Source organism: Lampris incognitus, chromosome 5 (genome assembly GCF_029633865.1).
Source record: "Lampris incognitus isolate fLamInc1 chromosome 5, fLamInc1.hap2, whole genome shotgun sequence".
Lineage (NCBI taxonomy): Eukaryota > Metazoa > Chordata > Actinopteri > Lampriformes > Lampridae > Lampris > Lampris incognitus.
The window spans coordinates 19769086-19789773 of NC_079215.1; the positions used below are offsets into that span (position 1 = coordinate 19769086).

The 20688-nt window shown below is 41.6% G+C and overlaps 3 protein-coding genes across 4 annotated transcripts in view; 1 reads left to right on the forward strand and 2 right to left on the reverse strand.

Moving 5' to 3' along the window:
* acox1 (acyl-CoA oxidase 1, palmitoyl) overlaps positions 1-8099 on the reverse strand; it is a 36665-nt gene extending 28566 nt beyond the window's left edge. For both annotated transcript variants that reach the window (XM_056279618.1, XM_056279617.1), the window contains exons 1-2: positions 7864-8099; positions 7044-7203 (exon numbers count right to left, since the gene is read on the reverse strand). In XM_056279618.1, coding sequence (XP_056135593.1) covers positions 7044-7203; positions 7864-7972 — 269 coding nt within the window. In that variant the 5' untranslated portion in view covers positions 7973-8099. The remainder of the gene's footprint in view (positions 1-7043; positions 7204-7863) is intronic.
* A 936-nt stretch (positions 8100-9035) lies between these two features.
* ten1 (TEN1 subunit of CST complex) lies at positions 9036-10860 on the forward strand. Its single transcript, XM_056280982.1, has 3 exons — positions 9036-9224; positions 9429-9586; positions 10487-10860. The coding sequence occupies exons 1-3, from the start codon at positions 9136-9138 to the stop codon at positions 10636-10638; spliced, it is 399 nt and encodes a 132-aa protein (XP_056136957.1). The 5' UTR covers positions 9036-9135; the 3' UTR covers positions 10639-10860.
* An 898-nt stretch (positions 10861-11758) lies between these two features.
* Positions 11759-20688, reverse strand: part of evpla (envoplakin a) — a 29291-nt gene continuing 20361 nt past the window's right edge. Inside the window, exons 15-22 of the mRNA XM_056280240.1 lie at positions 19528-19703; positions 19174-19312; positions 17983-18176; positions 17197-17347; positions 16773-16856; positions 16377-16484; positions 16182-16274; positions 11759-16001 (exon numbers count right to left, since the gene is read on the reverse strand). Of these exons, the coding sequence (XP_056136215.1) occupies positions 12600-16001; positions 16182-16274; positions 16377-16484; positions 16773-16856; positions 17197-17347; positions 17983-18176; positions 19174-19312; positions 19528-19703 (4347 nt within the window). The 3' untranslated portion in view covers positions 11759-12599. The remainder of the gene's footprint in view (positions 16002-16181; positions 16275-16376; positions 16485-16772; positions 16857-17196; positions 17348-17982; positions 18177-19173; positions 19313-19527; positions 19704-20688) is intronic.

A 20688-nucleotide genomic window follows, 5' to 3' on the forward strand; every position in this document is an offset into this window, starting at 1 on the left:
CTCTCTCTCTCTCTCTCTCTCTCTCTCTCTCTCTCTCTCTCTCTCTCTCTCTCTCTCTCTCTCTCTCTCTCTCTCTCTCTCTCTCTCTCTCTCTCTCTCTCTCTCTCAAACTTTGTTAAAGAAACACTCAATGGTAGGGAAAGTGCTCAACAAATAAGGAGCACAATAATCCAGTGAGTCAAGTAAATTCTTTATGAGACAGTACAAGCCTGTTTCATGCCATAAGCAGTCATCAGCTGTCAATAAAACAACTCGGGAAAGGACATATCATTTACTGCCTCGTCATGCACATCATGCGCACAACGTTCAGTGGGGAGGGGAGGGGTACGACATACAAAAATTCAAAAACACATGATCGCTAACGGAGGTGCAACATTCATACCAAGCGACGGTGACGAGAAATGACAATGGCAAAATAGAGACATACGTTGGTCTAACAGAGGGAACAATAAAAAAGAGGTTTAACGCACACATGTGTAGCTTTAGAAACAACGGTTTAAAGAATGTAACATCTTTAAGCCGTTATATTTGGTCACTGGTGGACAGAAACATTAATTATTCAACCATCTGGAAAATCCTCTCAAAGAAAAGAGCATATTCAGCCAGTAGTAAAATGTGCAATCTATGTCTAACTGAAAAATATTTTATCATTTGCAAACCAGAAATGTCCACATTGAATAACAGGAATGAATTGGCCAGCAGTGGCAGACATAGATATAAGCACCTATTTTGTAATTATAAATAAATCATGCCAATAGACGAATACCATCCCCTCCCCCCATTGGACCGTTAGCGATAAAGTTGTTTTTGAATTTTTGAATGTCGCACCTCCGTTAGCGATCACGTGTTTTTGAATGTCGCACCTCTCCCTTCCCGTTGGACGTTGTGCACGTGATGTGCATGACGAGGCAGTAAATTATATGTCCTTTCCCGAGTTGCTTTATGACAGCTGATGATTGCTTATGACATGAAACAAGACAGTACTGTCTCATGGAGAATTTACTTGACTCACTGGATTATTTTGCTCCTTATTTGTTGAGCACTTTCCCCACCACTGAGTGTTTCTTTTAACAAAGTTTTATATATATACTATATATATATAAACCTAGCACAGCAAGTAAGGAATTTTGTGTTTGGTAGATTATTTCTTTGTTGTAACAATGCTTCTTGGCAATAAATCTTATATCAGGCACCTGATTGTCAGCACCTGGGGTACCAGAAGCTCAAAACAAGAGTCAACAGTAACAGCAAAATAAGCTGTTTGGCATTGGCAGAGAAGATTTGGCAAATTTTTCATGTGCACAACCCACATACTCAGCTCTGCTGCTCATCCCACACATGCATGTTCCTTACAAATGTGGCACCATTTACAAGGGAAATAAACAGGCTTTCCAACGGTATAAGATTTATTGCCAAGAGGCATTGTTACAACAAAGAAATAATCTACCAAACACAATTTTCCTTACTTTTTGTGCTAAGATATCTGTGTGGCTGCTGCTTTGGTTGAAGGTGTGCTAATCAGTGAAATCACTGTTGTGGATTCTGGCTGTAGGAAACCCTGGATGCTCTCGGCCCTCCATGGCACATGGTTGAGTACCACTGAATTAAAGAGTATGAGGAGAGTACAGCCAGGAAAACTGAAGCAGAGGCTAGTAAGAATGCCCTGTCAAGGAGTTACGGTATAGATTTTAGGCAAGAATCTATGGCAAGCAGTTATAATGTGAAAACAATAAGTCCTCCTAAAATTGTTTATTTATTCCTTGTCGTACTACTCCAAGCAACATACTTGTGAAATTGTGTGTAGTCCTAAGATTTTATTGCTAGAATTCAAATTATTCAAAAGCTTACTGTGATATTTCTAGATATATATGAAATATAAACCCATAAATATTACCAGGGCAGTTAACTTTTGTGATGGTGGATATTAGAATTGTAAATATATTGTAAAATATACCTTGAGCCCTCAAAATGTCAATCCTAGATATCTAACTTTGTTGAAACAAATTCTACTGGAAGAGTTTTTTTGTTGTTGTCATTTTCACTATTCAACCAATTACTAATAGTTAAACAGTAAGTTAAAAAGTAAGGAATTCTAAGTGTTTTCCGTTTTGCTCAAAATGTCTTAATACTGTGGTACTTAATAAAAAAATATTCATATCATCACTCAGCTGTGGCTGATATGGTCCAGGGCCTGGACACCTCTACAGCTATTCACTGTAGTTATGAATACCTAAGGGAGGAGAGAGGACTACACATTCGCCCTGTGCTCCATTTCGTCTTCTTGCATATTTAGCAGATATTTCTACTAGCACCTGACAGCTTAGCTTGCCCATGTTCTGACTTGTGGCAAAGTAAATTTGCTTTGAACTTTGACTCCCTTATTCCCATTCTCTTGGTGCAATAATACTGATTTATCTGCTCTTCCTAGTGGAATTGATAACCTCCCCAGCAAAGACAATTTATCCATCCCAGACGAACTGGTCTCTCATTACAACGATGGACTTTATAGTCTTTTAAATAGTCTTGCTCCTTTAAAACCCCGGTCTGTTTCCTTTAACCACTCTGCCCCTTGGTTTACACCTGCACCATGCCAGCTTAAAACTAAAGGCTGTCGCCTAGAACGCCTTTACGCGAAAACTGGCCTTGTTATTTATAAAGCATGTATGACAACCACATACTTCATTATAAGGAGGCTCTGTCCACAGCTAAATCATTTTATTATGCAAATTTAATTAGATCAGGCGAAGGGAACACTAGAGTCCTGTTTTCCATGGTAAACAATATTTTACAGCCACCGGACACTCTTGCACCTCACATGTATTCAGTTGCTCAATGTAACACCTTCATGACCTTTTTTTAATGCCAAATCTGAAATTATTCATCAGCAATTGACCTCTTCAAACAATACTGCATACAGTTTATCTTATTCACCCTTCTATGTTCCCATCGCTTCTTCACTATCTAGTTTTAAACTCCCAACTGTTGCTGAAATACCTGGTCTTATTCACAAATCCAAATCATCTACCTGGCAGTTAGACCCCCTTCCTACTCATTTAGTAAAAGCCTGTCTACCTTCTCTATCCTCTGTAATAACTGATATCATACATTCTTCCCTTACCTCTGGTCTTTTTCCCGCATCTGTCAAAACAGCTGCAATAACTCCAATACTTAAGAAACCTGGTGCAGACCCCAACAATTTGAATAATTTTTGCACAACCTCAAATTTACCATTTCTTTCTAAAACACTTGAAAGAACAGTCGCATCTCAGGTACATGCTCGCTTGACTCACAACATTTGTTTGAACAATTCCATTCTAGTTTTTGCTCCATGCACAGTACAGAGACAGCCTTGGTTAAAATCACTAATGATCTGTTGATGGCAGCTGACTCTGAGCTCTTAACCATACTTGTCCTTCTTGATCCGAGTGCGGCCTTTGATACCTTCTCACATAACATCCTCCTAGAGAGATTAGCTTCCATTGGAATCACTGGCATCCCCCTTGACTGGTTTAGATCATATCTCTGGCCGCACTCAGTTTGTCCAGCTTAAAAGTTTGAGATCACAGTCCTTTCCTGTACTGGTGTTCCCCGGGGCTCTGTATTGGGCCCCTTCCTGTTTATTATCTACCTATTACCTCTTGGCCACATTTTCAGGAAATTTGGCATTCAATTTCACTGCTACGCAGATGACACCCAGCTCTAGCTATCCACCAAGCATACCTCCACTCTTCTGCCCACTTCCCTTTCTAGCTTCACATTAGAAATTAAATCCTGGTTTTCATACCACTTCCTCAAACTTAATAGTGATAAAATCAAGGTCTTCTTAGTAGGTACTAAATCTACTAAACATGATAGTTTTTCTCTGACTATTGAGAATTCTATAGTTTCTCCATCGCCTCAGGTTAAGAGTCTGGGTGTAATCTTGGACAGCACATTATCTTTTGACGCTCACATCAACAATGTTACTCGGTCTGCATACTTCCACCTATGCAATATTAATCATCTTCGCCTATCACTTACACCTAACAGCACTGCCATACTCATTCACAGCCTGGTTACAGCCCGTATTGACTACTGCAATTCTATCCTCTTTGGTCTTCCCCTTAAGTGTCTTCATAAACTTCTACTGGTCCAGAATTCAGCTGCCCGTATTATTACCAGAACTCCTTCCATAGATCATATCACCCCTGTTCTTCAGCAACTCAATTGGCTCCCCGATAAATACCGTATTGACTTCAAGAGCCTGCTTCTCATCTTTAAGGCCCTTAATAACCTAGCTCCTTTGTATCTTTCCAAACTCATTCATATCCACACACCCTCCCGCACCCTCAGATCCTCTTTTGCTCTCCAACTCACTACACAATTGGCCCACTTCACAACCATGGGGACTAGAGTCTTCAGTCATTCTGTCCCCTGCCTATGGAACTCTCTTCCACAAGGCATTCGCAACACTGACTCTCTTTCAACCTTCAAATCCCATCTCAAAACACATCTTTTCAAACTGGCATATTCAGTCTGATCCACACTTCATTGAGTTTTGTGCAGATGATGATTTTATACTTATCTGTTGTATTGACTTTCTATTGTCTACCCTGCTTTGTTTTGATTTTATGCTGTCTGATACAGTGCTGCTTGTTTTCAACTGTGTTCTGTAAGATGCTCTGAAAGTGTTCAGAAAGTTCTGAAAGTTCTGTTATGAAAGTGAAAGTGTTCTGAAAGAGTGCTCTGAAAGGTGCCCACAAATAAAATGTATTGTTATTATTATTGTTATTATTATTATTAAGGCACACCTACACTAAATGCACCCAACTTGACATTCACTCTTGTCTACGATGCCATTTGGTAACATTCAAATTTATCTGCTAATTACTGACTCTCTTTTAAGTCGCTTTGGATAAAAGAAATCTGCTAAATGAGTAAATGTAAAAAAACATACTGCTCTACAGAACAAGGAACATCTAAACCCCATAGATGGTAGACAGAAGAATGTCTAGAAGAATGATACATTAGCATGGGATGTCACATGCTGCTGTGTTTAAACAAGGAGAAAGGTGAAAGCCAGTTAGCCAACCACAGTATTGATTAGCTAGTGACGCCACCTTGCTACACTGCAATAATGTAGGAACTGGAATCTTATGAAAGTCTACACAAATGGACAACACGACTTTGACCAGTTGATATGGCAATACTTCAACGTGTTCAGGGCTTTTGTACTAGGGAGAAAACAGTCTTTTTTTGGGTCTTTTTTTCTCCAAATCTCTCCATTAAAAACCTTGTATTTTAGATTAAACGCTATTGGGGGGGGGGCACATTTAATTGTTAACCTTCCCTATTTTATAAGTGAGCCTGTGAAATGCTTCAGCCTTGGTCTAAAGTGAAATATTCATTAGTTGCAACACTTAGTAATATAATCTCTCAAATTCAAGTTCAACTTTGTTATCATGTGTATTGGAATACAATTCAATTCTTATGCTCTGGCTCTCTCTGCCCTAACACAAAGGACACAAGGACAAGGGACACAAGTTCACAGACCTACATAGAGGATGTACACAGAATTCATACATTATATACTCAACATAGAAAAGTAGACAAAAATGTCACAATGTAAAGTGCAAGGGTAAATCAGCTGTTCAGCAACCTGACTGTCTGTGGAAAGAAACTGTTACTGAGACAGGTGGTGTGTGATTTGATGCTCCGTTAACATTTTTTAGATGGAAGGAGAGAGAACAGAACATGAGTGGGGTGGCTAGTGTCTTTAATTGTGTTTTGAGCTTTCCTTTTGCAGTGAGTGGTGTAAATATTATTAAGTTGTGGTAGTTCCATGCCAATGATTTTTGCTGTTGTCTTTACATTCCTTTGCAGTAGTCTGCAGTCCGGTTGCCAAACTAACTTGAGCGCGAGTGAAATTTATTTAGAAACCGATAGGCAGAATCGAAATTTAAATTTGTTAACAGTTCCTCTGGAATTGGAATTTTGGAACAGGTTCCCGGTTCTCGATGCCCAACCCTAACTGTGATACAGCCTGTCAAGACTCTCGATGGCACAGCAATAAAAGTTAATAAGAGTTTTGGTACTCATACCAAATTTCTTGAGACACCTCAGAAAATATAGTCTCTGCTGTGCCTTCATCAGGATGCAATTGGTTTTGGTGTTGGAATTCAGTATAATTTCTGCCTACAATTAAGCTTGGCCTCCCCAAACATTTACCATCTATCGTCTTGTCCCTACTTCTTGCATGAGTAATTTTCCTGCAGAGTCTACACTATGGAATAACCTTAGTCTGTCTGTGAATGTTTTCCTTCATCCAGGTCATAGTTATCCAAAGAAATTGAATCAAGTGCAACTGGACTTGGTTATATATTTGTGAAGACGTTTCACCTCTCATCCAAGAGGCTTCATCAGTTTGTGCCTTTCTGACTAGACCAAGCTAGTCTGACTGGCTGGTGATGAAACTCAGATATTTAGCCTCTTTGGAGTCGTTATCAGAGCTATTGATGTCAATGGCTCTTTTGTGTTCCGATGTTTAGCAACAACAGTCGTCTCATCTCTACCCAGGAGACTCAAAAGCTTAGCCTCCAAGAACAACAGTCGGTCGCTAACGGCTCCAACGACTCATGACCACTGAATGGAGCACTAACGAAGTCGAAACTAACACCTCCAACGACTGTCGTTGCTAAACATCGGAACACAAAAGAGCCATTGACATCAACAGCTCTGATAACGACTGACGTTGCTAAACATCGGAACACAAAAGAGCCATTGACATCAATAGCTCTGACAACAACTCCAAAGAGGCTAAATATCCGAGTTTCATCACCAGCCAGTCAGACTAGCTTGGTCTAGTCAGAAAGGCACGAACTGATGAAGCCTCTTGGATGAGAGGTGAAACGTCTTCACGGATATATACCAAGTCCAGTTACACTTGATTCTTAGTCTCTGGACTCATAGTATATGGGCCCTCGGCATACTATGTTCAATGGTTCCATAGTCCAACCTTAACATTCATTGACCATTCCAAGCTTGTGTTTCGTGTTCCGCATTACCTCTTATAGCAGTAGATCTCTTCTGGGTCGGCAATGTTGTACTCCCTGAGCTTCTGGATCATCTGGGCACTTTTTTTAACTGCCCGGTCATAGCGTTCGCTGCGGGACAGGAAGTTAAGGTCCTCGTGTTGAAAGTCTGGGTCGTTGATTACCAGCAACTCTATAGTAAACAGCGGAAAATAATATAGCGATCTCTCTATTAAACCTGGATGACTGTTGCCAGCAAAGACAGAAGGTGGGGAATACAATTAATTAAGCAAGTTAGTTAGGGGGGCAGTCTGGGGTCACTGATTATCTTTGTAAGAGTATTGCATTCAAAACATCTGTGGAAGCACAGACTTCACTTTTTATTCGAAACACTTGAAAATGGGAATCAATCCAGAACTGAGACTGAGATTGGGAGGGTGCATGTGTACCCCCGTTGCCCTCTGCCAAAATCCATCCAGAGGGTCATTTAAAGGCAGGCAACGATTAACTTTGTTCAAAGTTTTTGTGTACACGTCGCAGGTGCACACATGGAAAACAATCATCCAATAGGAGATGACATATTACATGTCAAAAGATTACCCCCCCCCATCGCGCTTTGTTGTACAATAAATTAACGCTAATCCTGCTCCATAACAACATTTATTCTACAACTAGCTTGCTAGTTTTCTAGCTACTGTTAGTTGCCCTCGCTAGCGTTAGCCAGTTAGCTAGCTAGTAACGGCACTACTTGCAAATCTCCGTGTCAAATACTGCATGGCAAGTCTTCACCTCTATTCGACACCAAAACTGAGAACGGAAACAGACAAAGTCAAAACGAGCATTCAAACCTCACCAATTTCTCGCCTCCTTCGGGTCTTTTCAGGGCCACCGTCCAGAATATGGGTGAGTTTTTCGACGTCAAAGGACGCATTTTTTCGCTCTCTCTGAATATCGGGATTCATTGCTCGAATGAAACACAGTTAAAAAACCGTTAAGTGAGCAGATATAAGTTGGGCCAGTGTCGTCTTGTGTAAATCGGTGGCCGTGCAGGCTCGCCTGGAGGAGGGCAGGCTGGCGATACTTACCTCAGTCGCGTCGCCGGACGTATCAACAGAGATCACGTGAGGAGTGACGGACGGAAAAAGAAAACAAACAACCGAAACGCTTTCTGTCCGCTGGTGTTCGTCCCAGCAGGGCATTATGGAGTGGGGCCACCATGTGGCTGCAGAACAATACTGTTCCCACCCCTGACCTGAAAAATATTCTGGACTGAGTTGAACTGTTTGATTAAATACAGCTGCATGGAGTAAAGAATTTAGTCTAGCAAGAATAAATATGAACTGGTTCAGACATAGAAGGAACTGGGTTACTGTGACGTTCAGGGGAATATTTGTAATACATTAATGTTATCATCTTGCTCTAAAATTGTTTTAAATTTTAATTCTCACTTATTGATTGTAAAACACTTTTAAACGGATTTTTATCGAAAAAAATATCTGTTTTTTATCCTTTAAATTTGCTTCCTTCTAATGTAAAGCACCATGAGCTGCCTTTCATATATGAAATTCGCTATATAATAAAGTTTATTATTATCATTATTATTATTATTATTATTCATAAAGTGAATTCGGTTAAAAAATTAGGGTACCCGGTAGTTCGGGGCACAAGTGACAAAAGTTGATAACATAGAGCAAGTCAATCATCATCATCATCATCATCATCATCATCATCAAGCAAGTCAATCAGAGTAGGTTACACTGAGCTAAAGATGGGAGTCCATGAGTTCATACACTGAAGAAAAACAGAAGGAATTTTTGCTGAGAACTGGAGTGAGGCTAGGCTAAAACAAAGAAGAGATAAGCTCGCATGGAAACTCTACCAGTTTCATGGCCGTTACACTGCACACAGCGGAGTTCAGGAAAGCACAGCTCCACAGTACTTGGATTCCTACTGCGGATCAATAGGTGGCGGTAATGCGCCTTAAAACTGGAAACCAACCGCCATAAAACGCAAGAACAAGAAAAGGCAACCGAGGAAGAAGGGTTTGAACCAGGTAGACAGAAACGACTGGTTAGTGACTTTTGAAGTTGGTAACTGCTGCTTAAGTGTTGTTGTTTTTTTTATCATGCTCCCTGCAACTGCAGTTTTTCGTTTTCCTTGGGAAATCAATTCTAGTGTAGTGAAGGAAGGAAATTCCGTAAGAACGTTTGGCAGGTGAGTTGTGTTAGTGGCTCCCTCTTGTTTTGATATTTGTCCATCGTTTTTCAGTTGTGATGTGAAATGGAGTAACTTTTATTGAAAGGCAAATTTCTGAAGTCTAAATTCAAACTAGTTTGTTATCACAGGCCCCAAAGTTAGGCTTATAATTTATCATTGCTCAATCTGTGCTTACAGTGTAATTCTTGTTCCCTCTTCCAGACTGACATGCTACCAACCTGAGGAGTCGAGAGCTGTGCTGTCTGCCCAGCATGCTTCAGTTCAACACCAAGTGGTCGTCAGGACTTTGTTTGTGGAGCCCTTTGACCCAATAATTGGGGCCCAGTACATAGTTCTGGGTGAGATAGAAGAGGTTAAGGGTAAGGAGAACTAGTTGATGACTCACTTAATCACTACACATATAGTATACAAATATATAATTATCTCCATCATTCTCAGTATGTGATGTTATCTCTTGTATCAAACTAAACTCACATCTTTGTTGCTATTCTTGTGATGTGGCCTTACTGGCAAAGGTTACACATCACTGTAAACCATCACCCCACGCCATTTAAAATTGTTTGGATAAACAATTTGCACATACAAACGAGACATCAATCTACTCATATTATGAATAAAATCCTTTCTTTTGTAGTTGTTTGACTTTGTCGAACTGACTGACTGACTTCATGTGCACCAAAGGAAAATAGTGGTTAATACTGCCCCAAACTGCTGCCAATGACAGATGCTACTATCTCCCTGTATGAAAAGCATAACTACAAAGGTCATATGAAAAATGTTTTTGTCCTTTGAGCAGAAGAATTGGCTTTTATGAATCAGAATACAGGGGACCATACATGATTTTGGAAATAAATAATTTCATAGTTCATCAATATACCTTTTCTTCAGACATACTTAGGGGTTGAGCCCCTAACACCAAGCTTTATCACCCTTCAGTATGACATGTTTTTGGAATAAACGACTAAAATTAGAACTGTCCGAACCTGAAAGAATTAATATTAATGCATTGTATCTTTTTAACTTTTAAAACAACTGTTTGTATTAAAGATTACAAAGCCACTGTGCTTCTGTGTTATGTACTGCTGTCCCTTTTGTCAGACATTGGGACCAACCTAGCTCATACGAGGGGTCCTGGCATCTCAGTTCCCAGACTACAGTTTAGGATACTTCCTGTATTGTCTGCCATATGCAGTGTATTTCTGTGCCATTACCCTCCTTGTGTGTGTGTGTGTTTTTTTGTCTTAATTATCCACAAACAGAGGATGACGTGATGATCTGTGCCCGTGTTCTGAACTGTGTTGATGGTGTGAACCTTGCCCTCCTTCAGAAAGCAATCCATGAACAAAGGCAATTCTTCATGGAAAGAGAGAGCAAAAAGACTGAAGTTCCACCATGTGCAGACCCAACCTGACCAGGCTCTGCAGTCATAAAGATTCTCAAAGTTAGAAGACTTAGAGAAAATTGAGTCATGTTTAAAGAGGTGGCTTATAAACTATGCGCTCAGATACAGTCCTATTGAGTGAGCATGAGTATGCCTTTAGATGCTGCTAAACTGTGAATAACATCAATGTCAAACAATACATAACATTATCAGAAGTTGCATAAACAGACCTGTAATAAATCCCTACCTCCACTCAGTAAGTATGGTTTTCTTCTTCCAGTCCATTTGTATGATCCCCTGGTGTATATTGTTCAATCGTAGCACAAATTGGGACAAGACTTTCACACTTGTGAAAATTAATATAATTTTGTATTACATTGGCATTTATTAGGAACTTTTTTTTTTCTACCAGTAATACCCCTTGGTCTAATCAGCGGATCATTGCTCCTTAATCAATCCTTAACTTTCAAAATGTTATAATTGACAACTATTGAAACTGGAAATTATTTTCAAATTTTACGTTTTAAGAAGTGAAAATATAGTTAATGACATACTGCTACCACTGCTGCTATCTTGCCCCTTTCCTTTGAACGAAAAAGATAATTTTATCAAGATTCTCCACTGCAAATTCAAAGTCCGTATACAGATTGGTTTTTCTGAGAAAAAGAATATGCGAGTGGAACCCAACAGCTAGCTAGGCCTGCCAACGTTTTGTTCTCATAACATCAAATGGTCATCCGTAATCTAATATTGCTTGGAAAATATCTGTCCAAGCACAGGCCACCTGACCAATTTTCTTGTTTCTGACTGGTTGATTTTAAAACATTGCCAGCAGCAACGTTTGCGCTGCCTGGCTGGATATCAAACTGGTGCTTGGGGAGGAAAATATTTCCAGAAAATGTGGAACCAAAATTTGTCAGTGTATCATCACCCCTAGAAACTGACTTCTGATTATTAAAGTTGGTAGCAGAGGCTATATCATGTGCCTTGATTATTTCTTTATGTGTTGCATTGCCATGGCATGTATCAAGGATAACAACGTCCATAAATTCACTGTTTCACTGAGGCCATTTCATTTGGTGGGAATCATTATGGATATCCTCGCAATGTACTTATGTGAGCCAACATTCTTTACGTGTAATGAACATCTTACCTGAGCCAACACAGGCCAAGCACATAGGTGTGTAATATTTTAATCTTGAAACAGATTAACACATATATTCATTCCCCTGATGGTAACATTAAAATGACAAAAAGCCAAATTTTATTTTAACATTTTAAGAACATTTTAAGGCTGTTCCTGTGTATTCTGTGGCGAAATGTCCATTGTTTGTCATGCGATGGGCTCAGAAACATACGCTCTTCTTCCTGGCACACTTTAGTGTCTGTGGTGGCTGTGAACCAGGTCAGAGAAATGTTTACTTTGATCAGCTGTAGTTTATTCCAGATAAATAGCAATTGTATACCATTAATGTTTGTGTGTTTCTGAAAATAGGATCCAATAGTTTTACATGATGTAAATGCTGGAAAAACAACTTCCCTATTCTATATGCTTTGAAATGTCATATTGGTTTTCTGTGGCAAAGAGTAAATCAACATCCAATAACCATGTCATTTACATTTATTAATTTTGTGTTTTCATAAAATATATAAGATTGAGTTCAATGAACAGTGTCAAGCACAGCCCAGGGGTAATACAATAAGGATCAATCTTTGTAAATAGAATTGCACCATGTCCCAGTATCCCTAATAAGACAATATCAATGATAAAGAAACGGTCAAATTTTTACTCATTTTCATTTGAAATAAGAATCAAAAAATTCCTCTGCCCACATCAGAAATATTTGGTAAACAAAAACAACTCCGCTGTGATCATTCAGACTGGACAATAGACTTTGAGGAGCACGTTTCCTGAGGTGAAAATGTCCATTATAGTGTGTTCTGTTTCTCACATCGGAGACCAGAAAGTGTGAAGTATGCTGTAAACACGTCTAGTATCTTGAGTATCTATGAGAAGTGTACATAGGAGTGTAACCAGAATCTTTCGAAGAGGCAGGCAGCATTGGTAGGCCTGACAGTGGGTCTCTCTTGCAGCGATCCATAGCTTGCTTGTAGTTGATCTTTTCCTTCGTGATTGGATCTATGATCTCCTTGGCATAATTTGTGTCTGACTGTAGCTCCCTCATCATGGTGCTGTCAATCATTTTGGCTCCGATGGCATCAATGATGTTTACTCGGCTATTGGTATTTGGGTTGACCAGCCCTCCTGTCAGGTGTTGTGCCTCCATGTAGCGAATGGCAGTATCCTTGGGCATCCAGCCTTTCTGAACAGCTTCTCCCACGGACAAACGTTCCTTTGTCATGGGATCCTCGACACCAGTAAAAGCCTTATGGGCATTGAGCAGTCTCTGTAGTTGACTGCCCTCAATTAGACCCCTTTCTGCTGCTTTGTGGACTGAGTGTCTCTCTCTGGTGTTGATATCAATGATGCCCCCTGTTGCTGCTTGAGCTTCCAAAAGCCTTTGGGCTGTAGTGATGTCTATCAGTTTGCGCATGGTGGCACTGCGTACTGTAAAGCATGTGTCTGTGTTTGTATCCATGACTCCAGCAATTGGGTACATTTCGGTGGGAGCAGTGGAGTTAGCTTGAGCTGATTTGACAGAGGTTGTGGTGGATCTTGGGATGACAGAGTTTAATTGTGGGGGTTTCTTCATGTCTCCAGCAACCAGAAGAGCAAACTCCGAGATTGGTATTTGGCCACTTTTGTACCTTTGCAAGTCATACTGTGTGAGCCTGCCATCTTTCAGGGCATTGTTGATGGAGTACTGCTTACCACTCTTTCGATCCTGAAGTACAGATGTCTCACCATCAGGTCCCATGGAGGTAATCTCTTCCCAATCACACTCGAGCTCTTGCAGGTGAATATACTGTTGACGATCTATCAATCCCTGTAGATAGGCATCATAAGGAGACATGTCCTTCCCTGTTTCTGGATCCAAAATGGTGATTTTAGTGGAGACATTAGTCTCTCTGGTCCGAGTCTCTGTGTTTTCTTCTTTCTCTATGTTCAGCTGAAGTTCCCGGATAGAGTTGTCTTTCAAATGGATCCTGTCCTTTTCGTCTAAGATGTCCTTCTCCAGACGCCGGATATCAGACTCCATCTTAAGGCTCCTCTGCCGGCTCATCTGTGTTTTCTCACTCATCAGTCTGGTCTGCTGCTGGAAAGACAGGGTTATGTCATGCTTCTGAGCCTCAAGATTCCTCAGCTCACAAATGAAGTTGTCCCTATCCTTTTGCAGGGTATCTCTGTTCAAAATGAGGCTAGTCTCCTCTCTTGTATTGCTGGACATGGTGGTCCTCAGAAAGTTGATTTTGTCAGAGAGGCGTTTGATTTCATCCTCCACATCCTGCCTTGCAAATTTCTCCTGGGATACCTGTTCCCTCAGGCGTTCCCTTTCTGCTTCAACTGCCTGATCTTTCTCAACACGGACAACCTCTTTATACACAGTTTTCTCACCAGACTTCTCGCGCTGTAGGATCTCAAGTTTGACATTAATATTCCTAATTTCCCGCTGGAGACGGAGGATGTCATTGGTTTCCTTGTCCATACCTGACCTAAGACCATTCGTTAACCTCTCCAGTTTTGGGTCTCTCTCAACCTTCAGAACCTCTTCAACAACAATACTCTCCTCAATGGGAGGCGGAGTATTTTCCAGCTGTTTGATGCGTATTCTGATCTGTCTTAGCTCTGACTCCACTTGAATCTTCCTCTGATGCTCATCGCTCTCTCTCAGGATTTTCTCTCTGTCCTCCACTTTGGTTTTCAGCTGTTGCAACTCTAGTTCTAGCTGGCGGCGGGTCTTTACCTCTTCGTCAAGGCTTCTGCTAAGCCTGTCGTGCTCGACTATCTGCCTTGGGTCCTTCTGAAGGCGCACCATCTCCTGCACAACCACTCTTTCCTCAGGTTTCTGTCTCTCTAAAAGGATGTATTTGTTTTGCAAGTCAAATACCATCTCCTCAGTGGTGCGCCGAAGTTGTGCTTCTTCACGCACCTCCCTTCTCAAGCGGTCTGCTTCCTTCTCCTGGAGTGGGTCATCTTCATACCTCACAACTTCTCTAGTAACCAGCTTGGTCTCTACCTTGGATTTTTCAGCCTTCCATTCATCTCTGTCCCTCCTGAGGATCCTCAGCTTGTCCTGGATGGCATTGTAACTGCTATGTAGATGGTTCAGCTGGTCATTTAGTCTCTGAATCTCCCTTTCATTCTCAGGGCTCCTCTCTTCCTTCACCACCTCTTGGAGGACCTCCTTAATCTCGACTTTGGGTTTCTCAAAACGAAGGCCGTTTAGCTCAGAAGTGACCACAGAGGTCTCTCTCTCGAGATCAGAGCGTTGCTTAGAAGAGCTTTGTATTTCTTTCTTCAGTCGCATTATCTCCATCTCTGTGTTGGGGTCTATGTGATAGATCTCATTTACAATTTCCTTCACCTCTACTCTTGGTTTCCAGTCCTGCACCACATGGTAGCGATTTTGGAGGGTTGCAATCTCTTTGGTCAAACTGTTGTTTTCAATACTCTCGTCTTCAATACTTGATATTATCTTCTTAGTTTCATTGATGAGCTCAGGATCCTGTTCAATCTTTTTCACTTCCTTGGTGATGATCTTTGGCTGGATAGTTGGTATGATTCTTTCCAGTGCATTTATCTGGCTCCTTGTTTGGAAGATCTCATCATTAACCAACTTGGTCTTTTCTCCCTCTTCAGAAATTTCTGTCTCTAACATTCTTGTAGCTTTCAGCATTTCTGGGTCCTTCTCCACTTTCATCACTTCCTTCTTCACCACCCTCTCTTTGATGAGGGGCTTCTTCTGCTGCAGGATTGTGACTTCAGTTTTCATTTGGAAGGTCTCCCCATCTCTTGTTCGAATTTCATTTTTTATCCTTTCAAGCTCATCCTTCAACTTTGCTGCCTCCACATCCAGCTGAGGGTCTTTCTCATACTCCGTTACCTCTCTAGTCACGAGTTTGGGTGGGGCATTTTTTAAGGTGTCCTCCAGGGTCGTGAGTTTCTTGTTAATTATCTCGATCTCACCCTGGGTGGTGCTGCGCTTAAGGGCCTGTTCATGCAAACTATTCTGAAGATCCACCAAATCGCTTTCCAGTTTAGGGTCACGATAATACTGGAGTACTTCCTTTTCCTCAACACGCTCCACTCCTCTGCGACTCTTTAGCGACAGCATCCTTTCCTTGAAAGTCTGCAGGTCTGTTTCTGCATGTGTCCGCCTATCATTTTCCTCCTGCAAGTCTTTCTTCAGACCATCTACCTCAATGCTGTTCCTTTGCTGGCTTTCCAGCTGTACTTGTTGGTGTGCCACCACTTGAAATTTCTCCTCATTCTGTGGTAGAAAAAATAAATGCAAACGGGACAAAATTAATATCATGTTGCATGATTATACATACATTATATTATCTATTATAGTTAACACATTTTCAGGATAGAGCAGATGATGATGTTATTTAGTTTCAAATTAGGTGGTCATCTGAAAGTAGAGTTTAATTGCATCCTGTCCTCTTACTTGTGCGATCAGATTCTTAGCAAGTTCCATCTGATTGAGGCGCTGGTTATTCTCAGATGATGTTTCAGCATAACGGTTTACCAGAGCCTTTTCCTGTCACAGAAACACATCGCAATCAGACATACAGTGATACATAAGCTGTCTTTCAACAACTTTGACTTGGTATTATGATTATATAGAGGCATTAAATGATACCTGTTTCTGCACAGCATCAGCAAGTGTGGAAGCATGAGGTCTCTTTGCTACAGTGGCTCCAGCATCATCCAAAGTGCTGTTGTATTTATCAACATTTGCCTCATATTCCTGCATAGATGTAGCAAATAATTAGACTTTCAGATTTAAACATAAATTAGTTTGTTTGTCATTTGCATCCACTTTCTTTGACTGTCTTGTTTCTTGTTTTTCCTTGGCTATGGATTCCTATATGTAATGGTCAGTTTTTTTTCCCAAATTTAACAATCGAAGATTTGGGGAGGTAAAACATTGTTTAATTCTAATTTTAATCTAATAAGGATGCATGCCTTCAAAATCAGCAATTTATTCTTGCTTTAGTATTTTATTATCTTGTATAATAATTGATTTGAGACTTACATTGAGCAAATTCTGCAGGTCCTGAGACAAGTCAACCACTCTGTCCATGCTATCTCCTCTCCTCTTTAAATCATCCATCACCCTCTACAATACAAAGGTACAAAAGATGTTAATCACTGAAAAGTATGACGCATGTGTTGATACAACTGTAACAACGATTTTAACAATCAATACTGATGTTTGAGGCTTAACCTAACTTCCACTACTCTTTCCCATATCATCATGCTGTGGCTGATCAACTTTATGCCTCTGGAGTTACTACAGCTCTGCATATCACCCTCATTCTTGAAGCTCGGTACCAGTATATTTCTTCTCCAATCCTCAAGTACCCTCTCACTTTCCAAGATTATGTTAAACAATCTAGTTAAAAATTTACCATATAAAGTGGTATATAATGGTAGATACAAGATTAAGGCCACCTTACCTCTTGGGAGGTCTGCTTGGCATTGACCTTAGCGATATCATCATTGGGGCTGATCTGATTTTTCGGCAAGTTGTCCAGGAAGGAATTCAGGGATTTGCACGTGTTCTGGAACTCCTGGTTCTTGGATGCAGCATCTTGCAGGAGGTTTTCACTGAGGGAAATCAGTGAACATTGAATGGAAATTTAACATTTGAATTTGAAATGTGTGTGGTTTTTTTTTTTGGACCCCCCCTTTCTCTCCAATTGCATCCGGCCAATTACCCCACTCCTCCGAGCCGTCCTGGTCGCTGCTCCATTCCCTCTGCCGATCCGGAGAGGGCCGCAGACTACCACATGTGTCCTCTGATACATGTGGAGTCGCCAGCTGCTTCTTCTCACCGGACTGAGGAGTTTCAACAGGGGGGATGTAGCTTGCGGGAGTATCATGCTATTCCCCCTAGTTCCCCCTCCCCCCTGAACAGGTGCCCCAACTGACCAGAGGAGGCGCTAGCGCAGCGACCAGGACACATACGCACATCCGGCTTCCCACCCGCAGACACGACCAATTGTGTCTGTAGGGACATCCAACCAAGCTGGAGGTAACATGGGGATTCGAACCGACAGTCCCCGTTTTGGTAGGCAACGGAATAGACCGCTATGCTACCCGGACACCCACTGAAATGTGTTTTAAAATATTTATCATGAATGGCCTGTCTAGCTTATTTATTTATTTTTTAATTAAAGAACAAGTAATGAACATTAGCTATGCTAACAGGTTTGAGGGTAGATTTGCGAGTGGGCTCTCACCTCTCCTTCAGCTGGTTGGTAACATTTGCATGGCGGTTCTGCAGCTGCTTCACTTGGATTCCCTGACGCTGGATGTCAGGACAGTACTCCTGATAGCCCTGCTGCAGAGAGCTACATAACTGCTCTGTGGTCTCAAGATCTTGACCCATCTTCTTTATCTCATCCTGGCTCCCCACCACTGCCTTACGCAGGTTCTGTAAGGTCAAAAGGAAATGCGTGTTTAGAAACTTACCTCAGTCAATTTAATCTCCATTCACAATACATGAAATCAGTGTAGCTTGTTGACAGAAGTGCAGATAGGTACTTGACTTCCAAGTTGACAGCACATATTGATACACATGGTGCAAAGATAACAAGACCTCACAAAAAGTGCAGATAGAGCACTCAGGGCACAAAGTGGACAGTACATAGTGTAAACTAATTCATGTTTAGATTAAAGCAGTGCAGTTATATCTGTTTGATAAGAGTTCTATTGCGAGGTAACCATTGGTGGGTTTAGAATTAGATTGAGTCTTTTTTTTGTGTGTGTAGATTTCCCCCCCCCTTTTCCCCCCAATTGTACTCATCCAATTACCCCACTATCCTGGGGTAATTGGACCTGGTCACGGCTCCATCCCCTCTGCTGATACGGGGAGGGCTGCAGACTACCACATGCCTCCTTCAATACATGTGGAGTCACCAGCCGCTTCTTTTCACCTGAGTTCCCCCCCCGAACAGGCGCCCCGACTGACCAGAGGAGGCGCAAGTGCAGCGACCAGAACACATACCCACAAATGGCTTCCCACCCGCAGACATGGCCAATTGTGTCTGTAGGGACGCCCAGCCAAGCCGAAGGTAACGCGGGGATTTGACGAGGCGATCCCCGTGTTGGTAGGCAATGGAATATTAGATTTAATATTTACATGTAAAAAAAAAAAAAAAGAAGGTTAAATTAATTTGTCTTCAAGTAAGTGATGCACTTCAAAATAATGAGTGCAAAATATATCAAGACAACATGTATCATCATGATAGTTTTATAACACGCTTACCTTAACTTTTGCTTGTATTCTCATCTAGTTTATCTCTGAAGAAACCCACAAAACAAGTTAACCTGATTGTAAACTCAGATTTGAGATGTTGAATGGAAGTGTTGGTTTTCATGGTGTATGGTTGAGTGTTTGTGCAACTTGTGGAAATGCAACAGCTCCTTACCTGTATCTCTTGAGCATGGTCCTGGATTGAATTTGGGGCGTCAGAGATTGCACCATCTTCACTCAACTTCTTCTCAAAAACAGAGACGATGCCATCAACCTTTTTAATCTGACTTTCAAGGTTGAGTGAAGCATTTGCCCTTGAAAAGGCAGTGGATGAATGAATTAACAGTATCTGCATACATGGCCATTTGAATCCAAGTTTAGTGAGATTTTACGATTCAACTATAAACACGAAGGACTCAAACCAAATTTCCATCAAAACCTCCCACCTCGTTCTGCTGAAATGAAGGGATACTTGGAACATATGCGACATCTATATTTAATTCAGCAGTCACACATAAGATAAGCTTACTTTTTGGTGTAGAGGTCAGCAAGTGCAGTGATGCCATCATGTTTGTTACTGGTGGCACTGAGCATGATTGGCAGTGCAGAGGAGGTTCCACTGGGATCTTCTGACAGCAGAGGCTGCAAGTCCACCTGTGCAGCTTTCTTCTGCTGCTCCAGAGCCTTAAGCACCTCGGCTGCTTTCTGTCGGAGGCAAAAATGATGATGTATAGATAATGTTTAGTCAGAGATGCAGATTAAGGTAAATCTGAAAGAGCTGTTCATAAGTAAACTATCATTATAAAACATGATATCAAGTATCCATAGAAGATATTATTGAGTCTTCCTTTAAAATTGTCTTTCTCTTTTGATTATCCAGCCATCCATCCATTATCCAAGCTGCTAATCCTTATTCAGGGTCGTGGGGATGCTGGAGCCTATCACAGCAGTCATTGGGTGGCAGGGGGGAGACACCCTGGACAGTCCGCCAGTCCATCACAGAGCTCGCCCACACACACACACACACACACACACACACACACACACACACACACACACACACACACACACACACACACACACACACACACACACACACACATTCACACCTACAGACCATTTAGTACGGCCGATTCACCTGACCTACATGTCTTCGGACTGTGGGAGGAAACCGGAGCAACCGGAGGAAACCCACGTGGACACAGGGAGAATAAGCAAATTCAACACAGAGGATGACCCCCAAGGTTGGATGACCCCGGGGTTCGAACCCAGGACCTTCCTGCTGTGAGTTGACTGTGCTTACCACTGTGCCACCCTTATATTATCCATCCATCCATTGTCTTTACCGCTTATCCTGCTCTCAGGGTCGTGGGGATGCTGGAGCCTATTCCAGCAGTCAATGGGCAGCAGGCGGGGAGACACCTTGGACAGGCCGCCAGACCATCACAGGGCCGACACACACACACACACACACACACATCCATTCCTAGGGACAATTTAGTACTGCCAATTCACCTGACTTACATGTCTTTGGACTATGGGAGCAAACTGGAGCCCCCGGAGGAAACTCACGCAGACACGAGGAGAACATGCAAACTCCACACAGAAGACGACCCGGGTTGACCCACAAAGGTTGGACTACCCCGAGGCTCGAACCCAGGACCTTCTTGCTGTGAGGTGGCTGCGCTAA

Excerpts from the sequence above, each read along its gene's own strand:
- ten1 (XM_056280982.1), top strand. The coding sequence starts at position 9,136 with ATGCTCCCTGCAACTGCAGTTTTTCGTTTTCCTTGGGAAATCAATTCT. Across the intron at positions 9,225-9,428 it reads TCCGTAAGAACGTTTGGCAG|ACTGACATGCTACCAACCTG; the intron begins GTGAGTTGTGTT and ends TCCCTCTTCCAG. Across the intron at positions 9,587-10,486 it reads TGAGATAGAAGAGGTTAAGG|AGGATGACGTGATGATCTGT; the intron begins GTAAGGAGAACT and ends ATCCACAAACAG.